At 52.3% G+C, this 20,000-nt stretch overlaps 1 protein-coding gene and 1 long non-coding RNA gene across 3 annotated transcripts in view; one reads left to right on the forward strand and one right to left on the reverse strand.

Annotated features, from left to right (window-relative positions):
* Positions 1–20,000, forward strand: part of LOC135106616 (PR domain zinc finger protein 2-like) — a 141,441-nt gene that overhangs the window by 84,935 nt on the left and 36,506 nt on the right. The window contains exons 3-4 of the mRNA XM_064015893.1: positions 4,726–5,737; positions 5,967–6,148. Of these exons, the coding sequence (XP_063871963.1) occupies positions 4,726–5,737; positions 5,967–6,148 (1,194 nt within the window). The remainder of the gene's footprint in view (positions 1–4,725; positions 5,738–5,966; positions 6,149–20,000) is intronic.
* The window catches only part of LOC135106617 (uncharacterized), a 121,273-nt gene that overhangs the window by 65,583 nt on the left and 35,690 nt on the right, over positions 1–20,000 (reverse strand). For both annotated transcript variants that reach the window (XR_010271393.1, XR_010271392.1), the window contains exon 2: positions 4,379–4,408. This is a non-coding gene — a long non-coding RNA (uncharacterized LOC135106617). The remainder of the gene's footprint in view (positions 1–4,378; positions 4,409–20,000) is intronic.

Genomic DNA, 20,000 nt, shown 5'->3' on the forward strand with positions numbered 1-20,000 from the left:
AGAGAGAGAGAGAGGGGGTGGAGGGGGTGGAGTGTCAGGCATCAATCACAGTGATACCTGATCGCTTGTCCTCCACCCAAAGTGTGGAGTTTTCTCATTAGCGAATGATCTTCTGTTTACCTCCATCCCTCCAGTCTCTCCACCCTTCCACTCCCTCTCTCCTCCCCCTCCCTCCACTCCATCCCTACTCTTCCTCCCTCCCCTCCCTTTTAAACATGTATTGTCCCCACCTTCTCTCCTCCCCCTTCCTCCCTTCACTGCTTCTCTCCTCCCCCTCCTCCCTTCCCTCCCTCAAAGCATACATTTTCCCCCTCCCTCCTCTCTCTTCCCCTTTCCCTCCCTCCTCGCTTCCCTCCCTCTAAACATATATTCTCCCACCTTCTCTCCTCTCCTCCCTCTCTCTAAGCATACATTTCCTCCTCCTCTTTCCTCCCATCCTTTACTCTTCTTTTCTTCTACTTCTTCTTCTTCTTCCTGTCCTCCTCCTCTTTTTCTTTCTCCTCTGTTGTATCTTTCTTCTTTTTTTATGTACCTCCTCTCACTTTCTCTTCCTCTCACCTTCACTCCTCTCCTCTTTCCTCATAGTGTCCTCCCGTCCTTCCCTCCCCTTTATTCTTTCTTCCCTCCTCCTCCTCCTCCTCCTCCCTCCTCCTCCTCCTCCTCCTCAGCCACCAAAAGATGCATTGATATACATATATATACTTCCTCCCCCTTCTCTTCTTCCTTTTTCTTCCTCCTCCTCCTCCTCTTTCTTTCAATCCCCTCAAATACCTCTCTCTCTCTCTCTCTCTCTCTCTCTCTCTCTCTCTCTCTCTCTCTCTCTCTCTCTCTCTCTCTCTCTCTCTCTCTGTCCTCCATATTTTTCTCCATGCTTTATTCCTCCCTCATCTCCACTTTCATTATCTCTCTCTCTCTCTCTCTCTCTCTCTTTTTTTTTTTTTTTTTTTTTTTTATTTAAACAAAAATTTACATCAGGCTTAAAACAACACGTTTTTTATGCTGTTATTTGAAAAGCCTATACTTAAATGTAAGGAAGAAAATATATACAAAAAGTAAACTCATCCTACTATATATATTATATAGTCATGATTAACACAGCACTAGTGTGGGGGGTTGTGTTTTACGCCACCTGTGTGCAGCCACTTTCACCTGCTGGTGAAAGTGCTCTCTCTCTGATACATCTTTAAATATTTTCCTTGTTTTTTTCTTTTCTTCATTATCATTATTATCTTTTCTTCTCGTCCATTTTCGTTTTTTTCTTTTCTTCCGCTCTCTACTTCCCTTTCTCATTTTTTTTCACACGTCATTCTCATCTACTTTCCTCTACTCCTCTTTTCCAGTTTTATTCTTTCTCTTCTTTTCTCTTCATTTTCCCTGCTCTTTTCTTCCCTTCTTCTTTTTATTTTTGTCTCGTATCTCTTTCTCTCCCTTCCCTTCCCTCTTCCTTCTACTCTTCCTCTTCTTCTCCTGCTCCTCTTCCCGTTCAATAATTTTTTTCACTTATTTTACTTATTTCCTCCTCCTCCTCCTCCTCCTCCTCCTTCTCTTTCTATTTTGTCTCCCTTCCTCTCTTCTTTCTCCCTTTCGTTTTTTCATGTACCTTCCCTTCCCTCCACTTTATTCCTCTTCTCCTCCTCTGTCCCCTTATTTTCCCTCCCTCCTCACGCCCTCCTCCTCCTCTTTCCCTTTCTTTCCCTCCCTCTCCCCTCCTTCTCCCCGCTTGACGCCCTCCCTCCCTCCTCTCCTCCCTTTCTTTCCTCCCTCATAACAGTTGACAGTCACCATCATTATCACGCTGCGGCGGAGACTGGACCTGTGGAAGCCTTCTGCCTCATCACATTAGCGGGGAAGGCCAACACGAGAGAGAGGGAGAGGGAGGGAGAGGGAGAGGGAGAGGGGATACAGGGTTAAAAGTACACCCAACCCTGTACTGTACCTCTCTCTCTCTCTCTCTCTCTCTCTCTCTCTCTCTCTCTCTCTCTCTCTCTCTCTCTCTCTCTTGCAAAGTTTACGTGTGGTCTAAATTATGAAAGATACCAACTGTTTACCAAGAAATCTGCCTCAGTGAATGTGGTCTTAGTCTAAACGGGCCGCCAAGTGTGCGAGGGACCGTGATGGGTTGATGGGCTGGGCTGGCCTGGGAAGGGCTGGCAATGGTGTAAGGGAGGAGGTAGGGTTTGAGAAGATACGATGGTAAGGGTGAGTAAAGTAAGGGAGTCACGCTGCTGTGGCGTTGGGTCGTAGGAATGAGGCCAGCTGATCACTTCTGTGGGCGTAGATAGAGGTGGCTGCGAGGCGGTCGGGTACTTGATGGAGCTGTTGCCGGTGTGCTGTTCTTCCCTGCGTAGCGGTCGGATTTGAGCCGGAAAATCTTCGGGGAGGATTCCGAGAGCGATGGAATCGTACCAGCTAAGCAGCGCCCCCTTCACCTCCTTCACCACGCTCACAACAGTCTCAGCTTCCCTGTCGCCCAGTTGCAAGTGCGACGAGAAAGTTCCTACACAGGTGAGGGGGTGATTACCGGCAGCATAAAGTCCATCACCATCAGCGGGCGCCAAGCTGGAGGGCGGGATTCCAAGGAGTGTTGCCGTGTCGAGGCCAATAACGGTCGTTTCGGCCCCAGAGTCAGGAGTCCACGTAATCTTGTCTCTTCCAGCGGGATGTGTGGCGGTAATGAGCACCTGGGGCGCAGGTCGTGCCGTCACCGTCTTTGTGTATACGCCTGATAAGAGCTGGTATACACTGGCACTGGCTCCCCGCCTCGGGCCTGCACCGCGATGAGGAGAGACAGTTGAGGAACTCCTCGAAGCTCCTCGTCGTTTCCTCACTGTCTGCTGACATACACTCGCAAAATGCCCTCTTTTCCCGCAGTTACGACACACTTTATCTATTGCCTGGCATCCCCTTTTGTCACTGCGACAATCTTTGCCACAACGATAACAGCCCGTGGGGCTTGAGCCCCCGAAACTGCCCTTCCTGTAGTTCGAGACAGCGTTCACACCATGGCTCGAAGAGTGAGAGCCGCCCCTTAGTACTGCACTACACTGGTTAGCGCTCTCTGATGCTCTGCAAATATCTATGGCGTTTTCAAGGGTGAGTTTCTTGTTTTCCAGCATGCGTTTCAGAGCCACTTCGTCTCGTGTCCCAACGACAATTCTGTCACGCAGCTGATGGTTTATGCACTGGTCGCAAAAGTCACAGAAATTGGCGATTTCCTTTACAGCACATAAAAAGTCGTCAAAACCTTCTTGCGTTTCTTGCACGCGGGAGTAGAAGTCTCTTCTATCCATGATGATGTTGCGCTGGCTTCGCAGGTACTCACACATTGCATCGAGGATGGTTCTTAACTCCGCGTCTCTCGGTAAGCTTATCCCGTAGCGAAGTGTACGGGTCCACTCGTCGTCTAGGACAGCAGCGAGTGCCGCCCTCTGCTCAGCCAGGGAGAGACAGTCTATCCTGGCGAGGGTTACGTATCCTTCAAACTTATGGCGCCACGTGTCGAACTCACGTAAAGATGCTGACGCCGTTAAGTGAGGAATGATGGTGGCGGACGTCGGGAACCTCGCGCCCTGGGTAGACGTGCTGCGGGCTGTGGTTTCGCCTTCATTGCTCGCCGTGGTGCGACTGGGAGCTTGTGTCCCCACTCTCTCCAGCAGCTGGGTTAAACGCTCCTCGCGAGCCTGACTCTGCTCCGACTGTCGCGCTAGCAGGGCAGCCAGCGCCTCCAACTGCTTCTCCATTCTGCGCCGTACCCACTGCAGCCTTGTCCTGATCCTACTCGGGAATCCTACTCACTGCGCCATGTTCGACTCTTGACCAGCAGGGGCACAGGAAACGCAGGTAACAGTGCAGGTGTTTGTTCACAGAAGGTGTGAACAGAAGGCTGGAGGTAGGTGATCTCTCGGCGCCAGGCCGCGCACTTCCACTTAACACTTATGACTGAAGCCTAGCTCGTTCACTCATACACGTATTCATGCCTCACACAAGTCTCGCTCATTCACTCGTTCACACAACTAGCTAACAACCACACAGGGAGTAAGGACACGAAGGAGCAAGGGAGGACACTGGGCTGGGAGAATAAAATGGTAAGGGAGAGAAATTAGTGACAGTAAGGGAGGTGAGGCAGAGATGTGAGTGAGTGAGGCACAGGAGTGAGGCAGTTGAGTGTTGAGGGAGGGGGGAAGTTGAAGCTGGGAAAAGATTACGAGGGAGTAAATAAGTGAGTGAGGGAGGGGAGGTAGGATGAGGGAGAGAGTGAGTGTATGAGGATGAGGGACGTGATGGCGGCGGCACTGAGGAGTGGCTGTGCTGGGCAGTGGTTAGTGACGCAGATCAGACCATCCAGCCTTCCAAGTGCTGCCTAACACTTAACACTCACCGCCTGCCGCCGCCTGCTGTCCTCGTCCATCTGTACAAGAGAAACATACTTTATTACAAATGTCCACAGGCTCTCTCTCTCTCTCTCTCTCTCTCTCTCTCTCTCTCTCTCTCTCTCTCTCTCTCTCTCTCTCTGTCCCTGCAGACGCCCCTGGCCACTAAGGAGGCACGGCGGCGCTGCGTGTAAAGATTAAGCGGCGTGTGTGCCGCGGCGAGTGGGTGGTGGTCGGGAGGATGGTGTGGTGTGGTCAGTGAGCGTGAGGCAGCGTGAGTGCGTGAGTGGCCTGTGGCGTGTGAGTGTGGCGTGCGGCGAGCAGAGAGGTGTTAACGAGGCTGTCTTCATTACAGAGGCGGAGGGCGACGCGCGGGGCGCCTGCAGACCAGCCAAGGCTGACACCGCCACCAGCGCCAGGGCGTCCTTCGAGCGCTCCTCCTTCACCATCTCGTCTCTGGTGGGCCGCAGCCTCTCACCCTGGGCCAGCCACGTAGACGACGGCGCGCACGATGGCCCGAGGAAGACCAAGGAGGAGGAGGAGGAAGAGGAGGAGGAGCACATCGAGGTGGTGGACAGCGTGGAGGAGCCGCTCATGACAGACTCCCAGGACGGGCCCGGCGACCATCTCAAGGAGGACGGTGATAAGTCCCCTTCGGGGCGCGCGCTGTCCCCCCTGCCGGCGCGAGACACGAGCCCCGTCGTCACGTCCAGCATCTTCGAGAGCCTGTCCGCAGCAGCCAAAGCGCCCGTGCCGGAGTTCAGCGTGGCGCTCAACCTGTCCGCCAAGCAGGACGAGACCACCACGCCCAGCCTGCGCGAGCCGCTCGTGGCCAGCAAGGTGAGCGAGGGCGGCAGTGTGGGCTCCCCGCTGTCCCCGCGCGAGGCGCCCACCTTCCCCCATAGCCGCCCCTTCCTGCCCTCGCTACCCCTGCACGCCCGCGACTCCCTGCTGGAGATGCCGCGGCCCCCCAACCTTCCCCTGGGCCTGTATCCTCCCCCGCCCCTCGTCCTCTTCAAGAAGGACGGCGAGGCCTCCTCCTCCTCGTCAAGCCTGGACGCGAACCGCAACAGCCTGGCAGTGTCCTACCCGTCGTCTTTCAACTACTCCTTCCCCTGGAGCATGGCCAGCTCGGAGACGCTGTTCCCCTGGTCCCTGCCCACGCACGGCTCGCTGCCCCTGGATGGATCCCTGGTCAAGCCGCTCCCCCTGGGAGACGTGTACTCATGCATCAAGTGCGAGAAGATGTTCAGCACGCCGCACGGCCTCGAGGTGCACTCCCGCCGCTCTCACAACGGCAAGCGGCCCTTCGCCTGCGAGTACTGCAACAAAACCTTCGGCCACGAGATCAGCCTCACGCAGCACAGGTCAGTCCGCCATCCTCTCCTCTCCTTTCCCACGCCGCGCCACCTCTTCGGGGCCGCGCCGGGCACCGCCGCCTTTGTGCACTAACTAGATAGAATGAAGGGTGTGTGTGTGTGTGTGTGTGTGTGTGTGTGTGTGTGTGTGTGTGTGTGTGTGTGTGTGTGTCTGTGTACAGGTGTGTGTACCCACGTGGTGCATCAGGTCGTGTTCCTGACGCGTGTCTCTCCCCAGGGCGGTACACAACGCGGAGAAGGTGTTCGAGTGCAAGCAGTGCGGCAAGTGCTTCAAGCGGTCCTCCACGCTGTCCACGCACCTGCTCATCCACTCCGACACGCGCCCCTACCCCTGCCAGTACTGCGGCAAGCGCTTCCACCAGAAGTCAGACATGAAGAAGCACACCTACATTCACACAGGTGAGTCACTCCACCCACCACCACTCCACCTCACCACACACTCCACATCCACACAGGTGAGTCACTCCACCCACCACCACTCCACCTCACCACACACCCCACATCCACACAGGTGAATCACTCCACCACTCCATCACACAACACACACAACCAAATCCACATAGGTAAGTCACACCACACCCACACCCAGGAGAGTCACACTACCACACCCACACACATCCACATTCGCACAGGTAATCACTCCACCATTTCTCCCTCTCCCCACACCTCCACTCCCGCCAGCAGCAGGGCCACACGAGACAGCTTCACTCACTCACTCACTCACTCACTCCACTGTTATCCTCCCTTCATAAGTGTTCCATAAAGGCAAGTCCTTCAATAAATCATCATTTCCTAACGGAGCAAACAGTCGCAAATTGCCCCTCATGACCCCCGCTGGCTGGCTGGCTGGCTGGCTGGCTGGTGGGGAGGGAGCAAGGGAGAGGAGGGAGGGTCGGCCAGTGTTGAGGTTCTCCGCTGTGGCCAAATATTGTCTCCATAAAGTCAACAAGCGGCCGCTGACTCGCCCACCCAACCGGCAGTCCGCGTTCACTCAAGTCTTATCCGGCTGTCCATTTTTTTTTTTTTTCCATTCCGGAGAGCGAGTGTGTAATCCGATTTCACGAACCGATGACTTGGAAACCTGCTATTGAAACACAAACCCATCACGCCACCCTCCCCTTCCCTCTTCTTCCCTTCCCTTCCTTCTTTCCCTTCCCTTCCCCTTGCGCTCCTTCTTTCACTTCTTTCATTCTCTTCTCCTCTTCCCTTCCCTTTCCTTCCTTCCCCTCCCTTTCCTTCATTCCCTTCCATTGTTTCCCTCCCTCTTGTTCCTCCCTTCATTCTCCTTATTTTCTTTCTTCCTTTACCTTATTTTCCGCCTTCCCACTTTCTTTCCTCTTCTCATCTCATTCACATGCCTCCTTCCTTCCTTGCTTCTCCTTTCCCTTCTCCTTTTCACCCTTCTTTCCTCTTCCATTCTTTTTTTTTCCTTCCCTCTCATCTATACTCCTTATTTCATTATCCCTCACCTTCTCACTCACCCCTTCCTCACGCCTATCTCCGTCTTTCATACAGCATCCCTCATGGCATCCACGATCACCACCAATCTCACCACCACCACTGTCATCACCACAGCGAGACATCTCATACTGTCTCACTCCTTACACTTTCTCATCTTGTCGTATCTGTATTCTCTGCACAGCCTCTCTCTCACTCACTCCACTCGTTCACTCACTCGCCGCTGCACATCTCACAAAACACCTGATTAATTAAGGGAAGAACAGCAACGCCAATAACAGCAACAGCAACACCAAAGAGTAAAAAAAAAAAAGTGGGGAGAAAGAAATCGAGTTTCATTTCGCGATACGTACCAAAACGGTTCATGATTTCAGGGGTTTTGGGGGCCGAGAGTTGTATTGGGTTTAATCGTCTCTGATAACCCACCTACCCACCCATCCACCCACCCACCCACCCACCAGCCACGCGAGCCTAGTACACACACACATACACACACACATACCTGAGTCATTGATTCCTAGGTCAGCTTGCTTGCTTGCTTACTTGCTTGTTCCCTGCCGCTGCCTTTGCTATTGGAGCGTAGGGGACGTGTGTGTGTGTGTGTGTGTGTGTGTGTGTGTGTGTGTGTGTGTGTGTGTGTGTGTGAGGAGAGATGGCGAGTGAAAGGGACAGAGGTGAGAGGAGCATTATGTCTACACTGCCCACACTTCCCCACCATCTCTAGTCAGGTTTCCGTCTTTTGACCGTCGCAAAACTGGTTGAAGGGCGATAGAGGACAGCAGTACTCATTCTAATACCAATTATCACCTATAGATGGCGGGAGCTCCTCTCTGATACTCAATTCTTCACTCGTGCATTTCCTAAGGAAGGGTTAAGAAAGGTAATAGTTAATATGACGTTATAATACGTAGGCCAGCATTCTGAAAGGCTTTGCTCTCACACCACGACTATTTTCCAAGGCCACAGAGATGACTAGCTGTGTTTACAAAAGTATTTCTTCTCTTAATAATGTAGAAATATTGTTAATCTATCACCAGAACCGTAAAAAAAACATTGTTAAAAACCGGTGCCACTTCAAATAGAGCCTTTTCAACGCAGTGGGGGTGCTGCGCGGAAGTGTTTCAGATTAAAGACAAGAGTTCACATCACTGGTGTCTGGCGTGGACGGGAACACACTCAGGAGATATTAGGGAGGCGCTGTGATGCAAGGACAGGTAAACAGTGCAGTGGTGGTGGTGGTGGTGGTGGTGGTGGTGCAGGCGATCAAATACTGCAGCGTTCGTCCATATTAGCGAGCGTTTGGGAGGCCGGGAGGGGAGGGGAGGGGAGTTAACGTCAGATAATGAGTTGGAAGTAGTTTGTCAGCTTTGCACAAACTATACTTGATAGGGACGAGTTAATTACATATTCATACAGGGAAAGGAAGTATCTGTCATTATGTATTCTGAAGGCCTCCTCCTCCTCCTCCTCCTCCTCCTCCTCCTCCTCCTCCTCCTCCTCCTCCTCCTCCTCCTCCTCCTCCTCCTCCTCCTCCTGTCGCCAATAGTACAGTATAGGGCAGGCAATGGGGGAGTGAGTTGCAGGCAGTTTAATGAGGTTACATTAACATTTCCGAAACCATACGTGATAGGAACCAACTGATTACATATTTGTGAAGAGGAAGCGGCCGTCTATAGGTGTGCAGCGCGGCGCGATCCTGCCGCTACAGATCAGGGTGTGGATGGCTGTGCTGGCGAGGCTGGAGGTGATTGGGCTGGTCAAGCAGGTAGCGAGGAAGGATATGCAAAGCTTCTATGACGCTGGAAATGAGAGGAATGTATGCCGGAAGTAACAGAAGGGCATGGAAGATTATGTAAGGCTGGAACTGACAGAAAAGTGTGGATGGCTGGGGTGGTGAGGCTGGAAGTGACTGGGCTGGTGAGACTGGAAGCGAGGGAAGGTTATTGAAAGATTCGGTGAGGCTAGAAAGACGAGGAAGGTATACTGGAAGTGACTGGAGGACATGGAAAGATTCTGTGATGCTGGAAAAGAGAGGAGGGAATGGATGACTGGGATAGTGAGGCTGGAAGTGACTGGGATGGCGAGGCTGGAAGCGAGGGGAAGGTATGTAAAGATTCTGTGACGCTGGAAATGAGAAGAGAGTGTGGATGACTGGGATAGTGAGGCTGGAAGTGAGTTATGGAAATTGTGTGACTGGAAATGAAAAGTTACTTAAAGATTTGAGGTTGGAAAGGAGAAAAAGTTATGGAAAAAAAATTATGCAAGACTTTAGGATAAGCAGGATGAGACAAGAAACAATGAACTTACGAAATGTTACGAGCAAAAGGAGAATAATGTCTTACTTAGAGTCTTTACCATAACTGCCTCATCTCAAAAATAAAATAAAATAGAATAAAAAAAAAAAAAACAAGACCTACCTGCGGAAAAAGCTTTTGGTGAGATTACACGTAGCGTTTCCAAAAACTACACGTAACACGAAGCGATGGCACACAGTAATTGTAAAGGGGAGGAAAGTATCCGCTGCTTTATATTCCACAGTGGGAGGTGGAGTTCAATAGTTGTGGTGGCCAAGTGGGGATCTATTTTAGGGGCACGTGAATCAATCAGGGCACCGCAGCAGCCACCACCAGTTCTTACTTAGCCCACGGGTCCAAACTACATCCTGCCGCTACTGTGCCAGAATAAAAAAGGCTTAAATAGCAACTCCCAGTAGATCGTGTCCCGGCTCACAATCAAAGGAGAAAGAATGCCCCACTATACCCTGCCACCAGTACTGTTCACACTCAACCCAGAATTAAAGTCTAAAATACGAACCCTACAGTATATCTTGCCCCGGTACTGGTCTCACTCAACCCTGAATCAAAACCTGTAAGGAACATCCCGGTATACTCTGCCCCCGGTACTGTGTCTACCCCGCCCACAGTCAAAGGAGAAAGAACCCCCAATATATCCTACCCCGTACTGTGTTTACCCTACCAACAATCAAAGAAGCAAGGCACCCCCAGTACATCCTGGCCCGGTACTGCTCCGCCTCGCTCAGAATCAAAGCCAGAAGAGGATCCCATGCAGAAATCCCCAGTAGATCCCGCCCCGGTACTACTGCTGCTGCGTGTGGAATCAGAGCAAGGCGGGAAGGGCGGGAGATCAGCGCCCTGCCGCCCGCCGCCGCCGTTCCCACCAAGCCAGAGAAAGCGGGTGAGAGAGTGAGAGAGTGAGAGGGAGAGAGGGGCGCTACTGCCAAGTATTAGTAGCGTCTTGCCTAACGATGGTACTTGACGCCTGCAGGTCTCGCCAGGGGCAGAGACTAATGCGGCAGGGGGCGGCAGGGGACAGGACAGCAGGGGGCAGAGGCAGGGGAGGCAGGAGGAGCAGGGGCCGCTTTATCAGGGAGGTGCAAGGTGCAATCATCAGTTTGCTCAATTTGACGCCCCGTGTAAACAGCGGCAACTTATTACCCGGCACAATATTGCTCCATTATGCTAATTCATTTACACAACCCTGTCGCCAGCCTCTTCACACCGCTTCGTCCCGTTCCGCTCACTTTCGCCCCGCCTGCCGCCGCCCTGGACGCGAGGGAGACGGGGAGGAGGCGGAGGGCGAGGGCGGCGCGGTGCGTTCCAGTGTACCACCTCCCAGGCCACATCGCTCACCGGCCACGCTCTACAAAAGACAATGAGTGGAGTTCAATCATTGTTGGAGGGCGCAGCGCCGAGGCGACACCCGGGCTAGTCAAATTTGGTGGAAGCGACCGCTCCGGGACCCTCCACTTCGGGAACCGCGGGAGCATTTGTTCGCTTGACAATTTCAGCTACTTCCAAATGGTTCTCTGAAGGTGTGTGTGTGTGTGTGTGTGTGTGTGTGTGTGTGTGTGTGTTGTGTGTGCTTGTGTGTGTTTACCTCGCCTCCTCTTCTCCTGTCTCCATCCTCCCTCCCTCCCTCCTCTCTCCCTCCCTCCCACCCTCCCTCCCTTCCTCCCTTCCTCTCTCCCTCCCTCCCTCCCTCCCTCTCGGTATGAATCTTAAGGCAGGTTCAATTTTGATGTTACAATTTTCACCGGCATTTTACGCTCGAGAATTACCCCGAGCAATGGTGGAGGAGGAGGAGGAGGAGGAGGAGGAGGAGGAGGAGGAGGAGGAGGAGGAGGAGGAAAGTAGTTAAGGGAGAGGAGGAGCGCCCAGCCATCTGCTTTTGTCCCAGCCCTCCGCGGCCGCCGCCACCCGGCCCCCGTCCGATCCTCTCTTCCCGATTCGGTAAACAGTTTTAAAATTAATTCTTACATCCGATTATTTCCTGTCTCTAACTTGGAGCGCGCGGGAATTTTACAGCTTCATTCCTAGTCATAAATGAAGGAAAAAACGAAAAGAATGGGATTGTTCTGAAATGCAAAATGAAGCCACAATGCAGGCAAACGGAGGACAGTAATGGCGCGCGCTGAGAATGGCCGCCCGGTGACCACTTTGTATTCAATAAGCATGTCGGTATCAATGTAATTTACTAAACTGGAAAATAGGTCGGGTCCAAATTGAATTGTAGAAGGATGGGGGGCGGGTTTAAATTCATCATGACGTTTATTCTGACTCGCCCGAGGGAGCCGCGCGGGAAGACAGGGAGGAAGGGACGGAGGGAGGAAGGCAGGGAGGGAGATGTCGGTGGGTCTCGCGTCGCTAACTACAACAATCACCCCTTGCCTCTCGCCCCCCGCACGTTAACGACGCAATTGGACGGTTAAGGGAATCTTACGGGTATTTTACTCCGTAGCGGCGGGGCGGCGGCCAACGAGGCGTGGTTGCGGCACGCGCCCCGCACCGCGACCTGCCGCACACACTCTAACTCACCCTACTGTTTGAAGACCACGGGATGCCGCTCCTTGCCCCGCCCGCAGCTACACTTGGGCACTGGTGTAATAAAGTTTAGTACCCACTCAGTACCCGCTCAACACCCGTCCATCGCCCGCTCAGCATCACTCACCTCCCGCCCATGACCCACTCAGCCCCGCCACGCAACACTCAGCCACTCACTCAGCCCTGTCACGCAACACTCCGCCACTTACTTAGCCCCGCCATGCAACACTAGGTCACTCACTCAGCCCCGTCACGCAACACTCCGCCACTCACTCAGCCCCGCCACGCAACACTCGACCACTCACTTAGCCCCGCCACGCAACACTCAGGTCCCGTCAGCCAAACACAATCCTTCATTAATGTTTCACCGCCAGTGCCTCTCTCAGTCAATAAAAATCGGGTCCCGGCGGGAGAGTGGCCGTGTTTTATTGCCGCCTCGACTGCACTTCACAAAACACGGGCGGCGCTGATCAGTAGCTCCCCTGGGCGAGGTTAGCGCCGGATGAACCCTCTCCCCGCCCGCGCCCCGCCGTAAAGGAGCCATGAATTTATTACATTTGATTTCACTCCTTGGATGACCAGACTTGTATAGCCAAAGCCACCCACAGCGCAAACACTCTCCTATCGCTGTCACTCCCGCCTCCACCTGTGTGTTGGGGAGGTGTGGAGGTACGCAAGGAAAGACACATAGAAGAGTACAACTTAAAACCATATTTCTCTGTTCTATTATAAGCATTGTGCGTATATAATGGGAAGGTATCACACACACACACACACACACACACACATCACCACTCTTCTCACCACCACCACAGCACAGCATCACCACCTGCACCACCACATTATTCTATTCCCTCACAAGATCCACACACCACACCACGACACCACCACCACCTCAACTACCACCACCACCACTCTCCGCACCACGCCCACGACGCCCACACTGCACGGGCGCCCTCCATCTCTCCCTCACAGAATGGTAATGATCCAAATTGACCTCTGATTGGGGTCTGCGCCCCCGGCAACCAACAAAGGGAGGAGGAGGAGGAGGAGGAGGAGGAGGAGGAGGGTGAACAGCAGACAGGGTTGAACTCCCATCCTTCCCCTCCCTCCCTCCCTTAGGTTATCTCTCCCTCCCTCCCTCTTCCCCTCGTGTCCTGGGGAGGCAGGGGAGGAGCAGCTCAGTCTGAAGGGGATTTGTTCTTTTTGGAACCTCGTCAAGCTTCCATTTACATATAATTGAGGTCTCTGTGTGTGTGTGTGTGTGTGTGTGTGTGTGTGTGTGTGTGTGTGTGTGTGTGTGTACTTGTCGACCTTTTTCTCTTCACTGAATCATCTATATATCGTTTCTTCTTCTTCCTCCTCTTTTTCTTTCTTCTCTCCTCTGCCTCTCTCTCACCGAAAGGACTCGGGAAGGGATAAGACGAAAGAAGAATTGAGAGAGGAGGAGAATAGAGCCTTCTGCTTTCCCTGTGAGCTTTCTACTTTCCTGCAAACTTTCTATTTTACTATCCTGTCTCATCCACTAGTTAGCGAGATAGTTATATACAAACAGCCTAGTGAGGACCACAAGGTATGTTGCTGTTTGTCTTCCGTTTATTTATACTGAGACGGAAAACAAAAGGAGGAGGTAAATAGCGAAGGATGAATGGAGTAAGGGAAGAAGGGAAAAGAGAAAAAAGAGAAGGAAAAAAGAACGGGACAGAGAGGGAAAAAAAGAAAGGAAGGGAAGAGAAGAGAAGAGAAAAGAAGGGTAGGGAAGGGAAGAGAGGGAAAGGAGGAGAAAGGAGGGAAGGGGAAGGAAGGAAAGCCAGGAAGAGGAAAGGAAAGAGAATTGAAGAGAGAGGAGGGAAAACAGCGACAGATGGAGATGAAGGGAGGAAGGGAAGGGAAGGGAAGGGAGGGCGGTTAGACATCTACTTCATCACTATCGTCTCGAGTTGTTATCTTGGCTGCTAATTTGGTGACAGTCCTGATGGCATCACCGCCACTTGTCACCAGCATGTGGGTGGTGGTGGTGGTGGTGGTGGTGGTGGTGGTGGTGGTGGTGGTGGTGGTGGTGGTGGTGGCGGAGGAGGAGGGATATGGTGACTAAATTGATAAAATAAAAAAAAAAAAAAAGTTATTAAACGAGCAAAAACGTTTGAAAAGGAGGAGGACGAAGAGGAGAAGGAGAAAAAACTGAAAAAGGAGGAGGAGGAGGAGGAGGACGAGAAGTATGGTGACAAAACTGATAAAATAATATGAAAAAAAGTTATTAAAAGTGAGAAAAAAACGTTTGAAGAAGAGAAGGAGAAAGAAGAAGAAGAAGAAGAAGAACAGATGGAGAAAGACAACGACCAAGACGAAAACTCTGATAAAAAAAATAAACAGACAAAGCAATAAAGCAAAAAAAGAATCAACCCAAACGCCACAAACACAACCTTCCAAACACTCGCACACTCGGCTGCTCATCACCCGCCTGTATGGACGCAACACGCACTAAGCACAGTACAAGTGAAGAGCGAGGTAGAAACAGGTGAATGTAGAGATGCGTAAAGAGAATAACCAATGAGATGAGGCGGCGAGGGAATGGAAGAGTGGAAGGGGAAGAGAGAGAGAGAGAGAGAGAGAGAGAGAGAGAGAGAGAGAGAGAGAGAGAGAGAGAGAGAGATGGCTAGAGGAGGGAGGGAGCGAGAGGACGGTAGGGTTAGTCGCTGGAGAAAGACGAGGAGGAGGAGCAGGAGGAGGAGGAGGAGGAGGAGGAGGAGGGTAGGATGACATAGAGCGGGAGAGAATGGGGGCGACAAGATAACAGGACAATTAACAAGGCTATTACGTTTCGGGGAAAATAATGAAAATAAGAAATGATAGGACAGAGAGAGAGAGAGAGAGGGCAGTGGTGGTGGTGGTACGGGCGGTAGAAAAACAGGGAAAATAAGAAAGGAAAGTAGGAGAAAGGAGGAATGAAGGAGAAAAATGTGATGTGAATAGAGAATAAAGATAATGAGTAGGTAAGATAAGATTAAAGATAGGTACAGCAAATAAAGGAAAAATAATAAAAGAGAATACAATTTTAAGTTAAAGATTCCGAGATATTTCACCACCACCACCACCATTACTATTACCACTGCCGTCAACACTATCACCACCATCACCATCACCTTCACCACAACCCACACGCCCCATAATCACTATTTCAACAGAGGAGGAGGAGGAGGAGGAGACATTGGGAAGCTAAACAGCTATTTCTTAACATTACCAGGAAAAGAGGGAGGGGGAGAGGGAAGAAGAGGGAAGAGAGAGAGGCAGGGGAGAGAGAAGGGAGGGAAGAGGGAGAGGGAGGAGGAAAGGAGGGAAAATGAGGAGGGAGGAAGGGAATTACTCTGTACCTAGAAACCATTAACTAGGAAATGATTGAGGTGACATGTGTTACCGAGAGAGAGAGAGAGAGAGAGAGAGAGAGAGAGAGAGAGAGAGAGAGAGAGAGAGAGAGAGAGAGAGAGAGAGAGTCTCAGGAAACTTGAAAGCGAGGTAAAAAAAAAAACAACACAAAGTACAAAGCACCAACAACAACAACAACAACAACAACAACAACAATAACAAACAAACAAACAAACAAACACTTATAATAATAAACAGAAACAAAGAAAATAACAGAACGAAACAAACAAAAAATAACAAAATTAACAAAAAAGTCATGAATAGAAACAAGTAACTAAATGACTGACTAAACTGAACTAAACCAGCTAACTGATTGACTGACTAACTGACTGACTGACTGACTGACTGACTGACTGACTGACTGACTGACTAAACTAAACTGACTGACTGGCTAACTGACTGACTGACTGACTGACTAAACTAAACTAAACTGAACTGACTGACTGACTGACTGACTGAAGTAAACGAAACTAAACTGACTGACTAACTGACTGAAGTAAACTAAACTAAACTGACTGACTGACTGACTAACTGGCTGACTGACACACGACACCGGCCAACTAACAGCTACGTAACAAAGCACAATAACTCACATCTCGTAACACTTAATGTGACATGACGTGACGTGACGGCTGACGGGACGCGGCGGCTCACGTTACCGACAAGACGAGTTACGAGGAAGAGGGAAGAGGAAAAAAAAAAGTGAAAAAAAGGATGGAAAAAAGAAGATGAATAAGAGGAAGCGAGGAGAATAAGTGGGATGATGAAAGTGTAGAAAGATAGATGAGAGAGAGTAGAGAACCTCATGCTTGCTATTAGTGAGAGAGAGAGAGAGAGAGAGAGAGAGAGAGAGAGAGAGAGAGAGAGAGAGAGAGAGAGGAAAATAGCTCCTTTCTTCTCCCTTCTTTCTCCCCTTCCTCTTTCTGTGTGGTTGTTAGCTAGTTGTGTGAACGAGTGAATGAGCGAGACTTGTGTGAGGCATGAATACGTGTATGAGTGAACGAGCTAGGCTTCAGTCATAAGTGTTAAGTGGAAGTGCGCGGCCTGGCGCCGAGAGATCACCTACCTCCAGCCTTCTGTTCACACCTTCTGTGAATAAACACCTGCACTGTTACCTGCGTTTCCTGTGCCCCTGCTGGTCAAGAGTCGAACATGGCGCAGTGAGTAGGATCAGGACAAGGCTGCAGTGGGTACGGCGCAGAATGGAGAAGCAGTTGGAGGCGCTGGCTGCCCTGCTAGCGCGACAGTCGGAGCAGAGTCAGGCTCTGCTAGCGCGACAGTCGGAGCAGAGTCAGGCTCGCGAGGAGCGTTTAACCCAGCTGCTGGAGAGAGTGGGGACACAAGCTCCCAGTCGCACCACGGCGAGCAATGAAGGCGAAACCACAGCCCGCAGCACGTCTACCCAGGGCGCGAGGTTCCCGACGTCCGCCACCATCATTCCTCACTTAACGGCGTCAGCATCTTTACGTGAGTTCGACACGTGGCGCCATAAGTTTGAAGGATACGTAACCCTCGCCAGGATAGACTGTCTCTCCCTGGCTGAGCAGAGGGCGGCACTCGCTGCTGTCCTAGACGACGAGTGGACCCGTACACTTCGCTACGGGATAAGCTTACCGAGAGACGCGGAGTTAAGAACCATCCTCGATGCAATGTGTGAGTACCTGCGAAGCCAGCGCAACATCATCATGGATAGAAGAGACTTCTACTCCCGCGTGCAAGAAACGCAAGAAGGTTTTGACGACTTTTTATGTGCTGTTAAGGAAATCGCCAATTTCTGTGACTTTTGCGACCAGTGCATAAACCATCAGCTGCGTGACAGAATTGTCGTTGGGACACGAGACGAAGTGGCTCTGAAACGCATGCTGGAAAACAAGAAACTCACCCTTGAAAACGCCATAGATATTTGCAGAGCATCAGAGAGCGCTAACCAGTGTAGTGCAGTACTAAGGGGCGGCTCTCACTCTTCGAGCCATGGTGTGAACGCTGTCTCGAACTACAGGAAGGGCAGTTTCGGGGGCTCAAGCCCCACGGGCTGTTATCGTTGTGGCAAAGATTGTCGCAGTGACAAAAGGGGATGCCAGGCAATAGATAAAGTGTGTCGTAACTGCGGGAAAAGAGGGCATTTTGCGAGTGTATGTCAGCAGACAGTGAGGAAACGACGAGGAGCTTCGAGGAGTTCCTCAACTGTCTCTCCTCATCGCGGTGCAGGCCCGAGGCGGGGAGCCAGTGCCAGTGTATACCAGCTCTTATCAGGCGTATACACAAAGACGGTGACGGCACGACCTGCGCCCCAGGTGCTCATTACCGCCACACATCCCGCTGGAAGAGACAAGATTACGTGGACTCCTGACTCTGGGGCCGAAACGACCGTTATTGGCCTCGACACGGCAACACTCCTTGGAATCCCGCCCTCCAGCTTGGCGCCCGCTGATGGTGATGGACTTTATGCTGCCGGTAATCACCCCCTCACCTGTGTAGGAACTTTCTCGTCGCACTTGCAACTGGGCGACAGGGAAGCTGAGACTGTTGTGAGCGTGGTGAAGGAGGTGAAGGGGGCGCTGCTTAGCTGGTACGATTCCATCGCTCTCGGAATCCTCCCCGAAGATTTTCCGGCTCAAATCCGACCGCTACGCAGGGAAGAACAGCACACCGGCAACAGCTCCATCAAGTACCCGACCGCCTCGCAGCCACCTCTATCTACGCCCACAGAAGTGATCAGCTGGCCTCATTCCTACGACCCCAACGCCACAGCAGCGTGCGGGGCACGCTGCTGCTGTGATCAAGGCCTTTCCCAGCGTCTTCGAAGCAAAGGAAGGTTTACGTGCAATGGCTGGTGGATCCATGGCCATCGAGTTGACAGACGACGCCCTCTCACGTGCTCCAGTACAGGACCCAGTGGAGGAAGAGGATGCTGCTACTTCTGGTGACCTCGACCCTCTCCACTCAGCGGTCATCTCAGCGTTATCTGCCACCAATGAGGACGGCGTCCGCTTAGCACCACTCCAGGATCAGACTGTGGAAATGGTACGTGCCGCAGCAGCAAGAGACGGGGAGTACTGCTTGCTCAAGAACGTCATCATCGAGGGCTTCCCTGATCATTGCCACGACCTCGATCACCGCTTGCGTACGTACTGGCCGGTGGCGCAGTCTGCTGGCCGTAGACGACGACCTGGTGGTTTACGGGCCGAGGCTTCTTATTCCTCACAGCCTCCGCCGAGAAAACACTAGAGCGACTCCATGACAGTCATCAGGGGATGGAGCGCACCAAGCGACGGGCCCGACAAACGGTGTACTGGCCTGGTATGGACAGAGACGTTGAGAACGTCGTTTCTGGATGCTCACTATGCCGTCCACTCCTACCAAGCCAAGCCAACGAACCTCTCTGGCAGGACACGGACACACCCAGCAGGGTGTTTGAGTCAGTTTCTGCAGACTACTTCCACGCAGCAGGCCGTACATACCTCGTGTATGTAGATCGCTTGTCTGGGTGGCCTCACGTGTCTGCATGCTCACGTCCAGCATCGGCTGATCAGCTCGTTCGTGTCCTTCGGGGTGTGTTCGCCGACACGGGCGTGCCTGTTCTCCTGAGGACTGACGGTGGACCGCAGTTCACTTCTTCATCGGTACGGCGCTTCCTGGCTCGATGGGGGGTGGAGCATCGTGTATCTTCACCTCATTATCCACGCTCCAATGGTCACGCCGAGGCAGCGGTCAAGTCCGTGAAGAAGCTGATCCTCACGACCACACAGCAGGGACACCTGGACGAGGATGCGTTCGCTCGCGGGTTGCTGGAACTGCGCAACACTCCGAGGGCGGAAGGGCGATCACCAGCACAAGTCCTCTTCGGTCATCCTATGAGGTCCTGTGTCCCGGCTCATCATCGCTCATACGCTCAGCAGTGGCAGCGCGCTGCTGATGAGTGCGACGCCAAGGCAGAGCGACTGAGGAAGAAAGCGAAACTTCGCCACGACGCGTCCGCCCGTACTCTTCCTCTCCTGCACCTCGGTGGCCACGTCGACGTTCAAGATCACACGACAGGCCTCTGGGATCGCCTGGGTGTCATCGTGGCTGTTGGGCGAAGGAGAGACTACCTCATCAAGATGGGCAGCGGTCGCGTGATGTGGCGTAATAGAAGACACCTACGCCCACACAGACCTCTTGCTCCCCTTCCTGTCGAGCAGCACACCGCTCATGGCGGTGCAGCGCTTCAGCATCAGGGTCACGAGGAACACCACCATCCCGGCAGCCCGGAGCATCAGGGTAACGGGGTACACCGTGGCCGAGAGCAACCAGAGCGTCGAAGCAGCCGACAGCGTAGGGAGCCGAGACGACTGCAGGTGCGGTGGCACCGTAGCACCTACGATTAGTCGTACGTGTTCATTGTACGCTGTGTTTGTTTTGTGTATATGTACCGTGTTTTCTGTACTTCAATCATTGTAACTTTGTTTCATGTGTTACGGTAGCCATAACAAAGATAAGGAATCTTCCTTATGTCTCGGGGGAGGTGTGTGGTTGTTAGCTAGTTGTGT

This window comes from Scylla paramamosain, chromosome 13 (assembly GCF_035594125.1).
Source record: "Scylla paramamosain isolate STU-SP2022 chromosome 13, ASM3559412v1, whole genome shotgun sequence".
In the NCBI taxonomy this organism is placed as follows: Eukaryota; Metazoa; Arthropoda; class Malacostraca; order Decapoda; family Portunidae; genus Scylla; species Scylla paramamosain.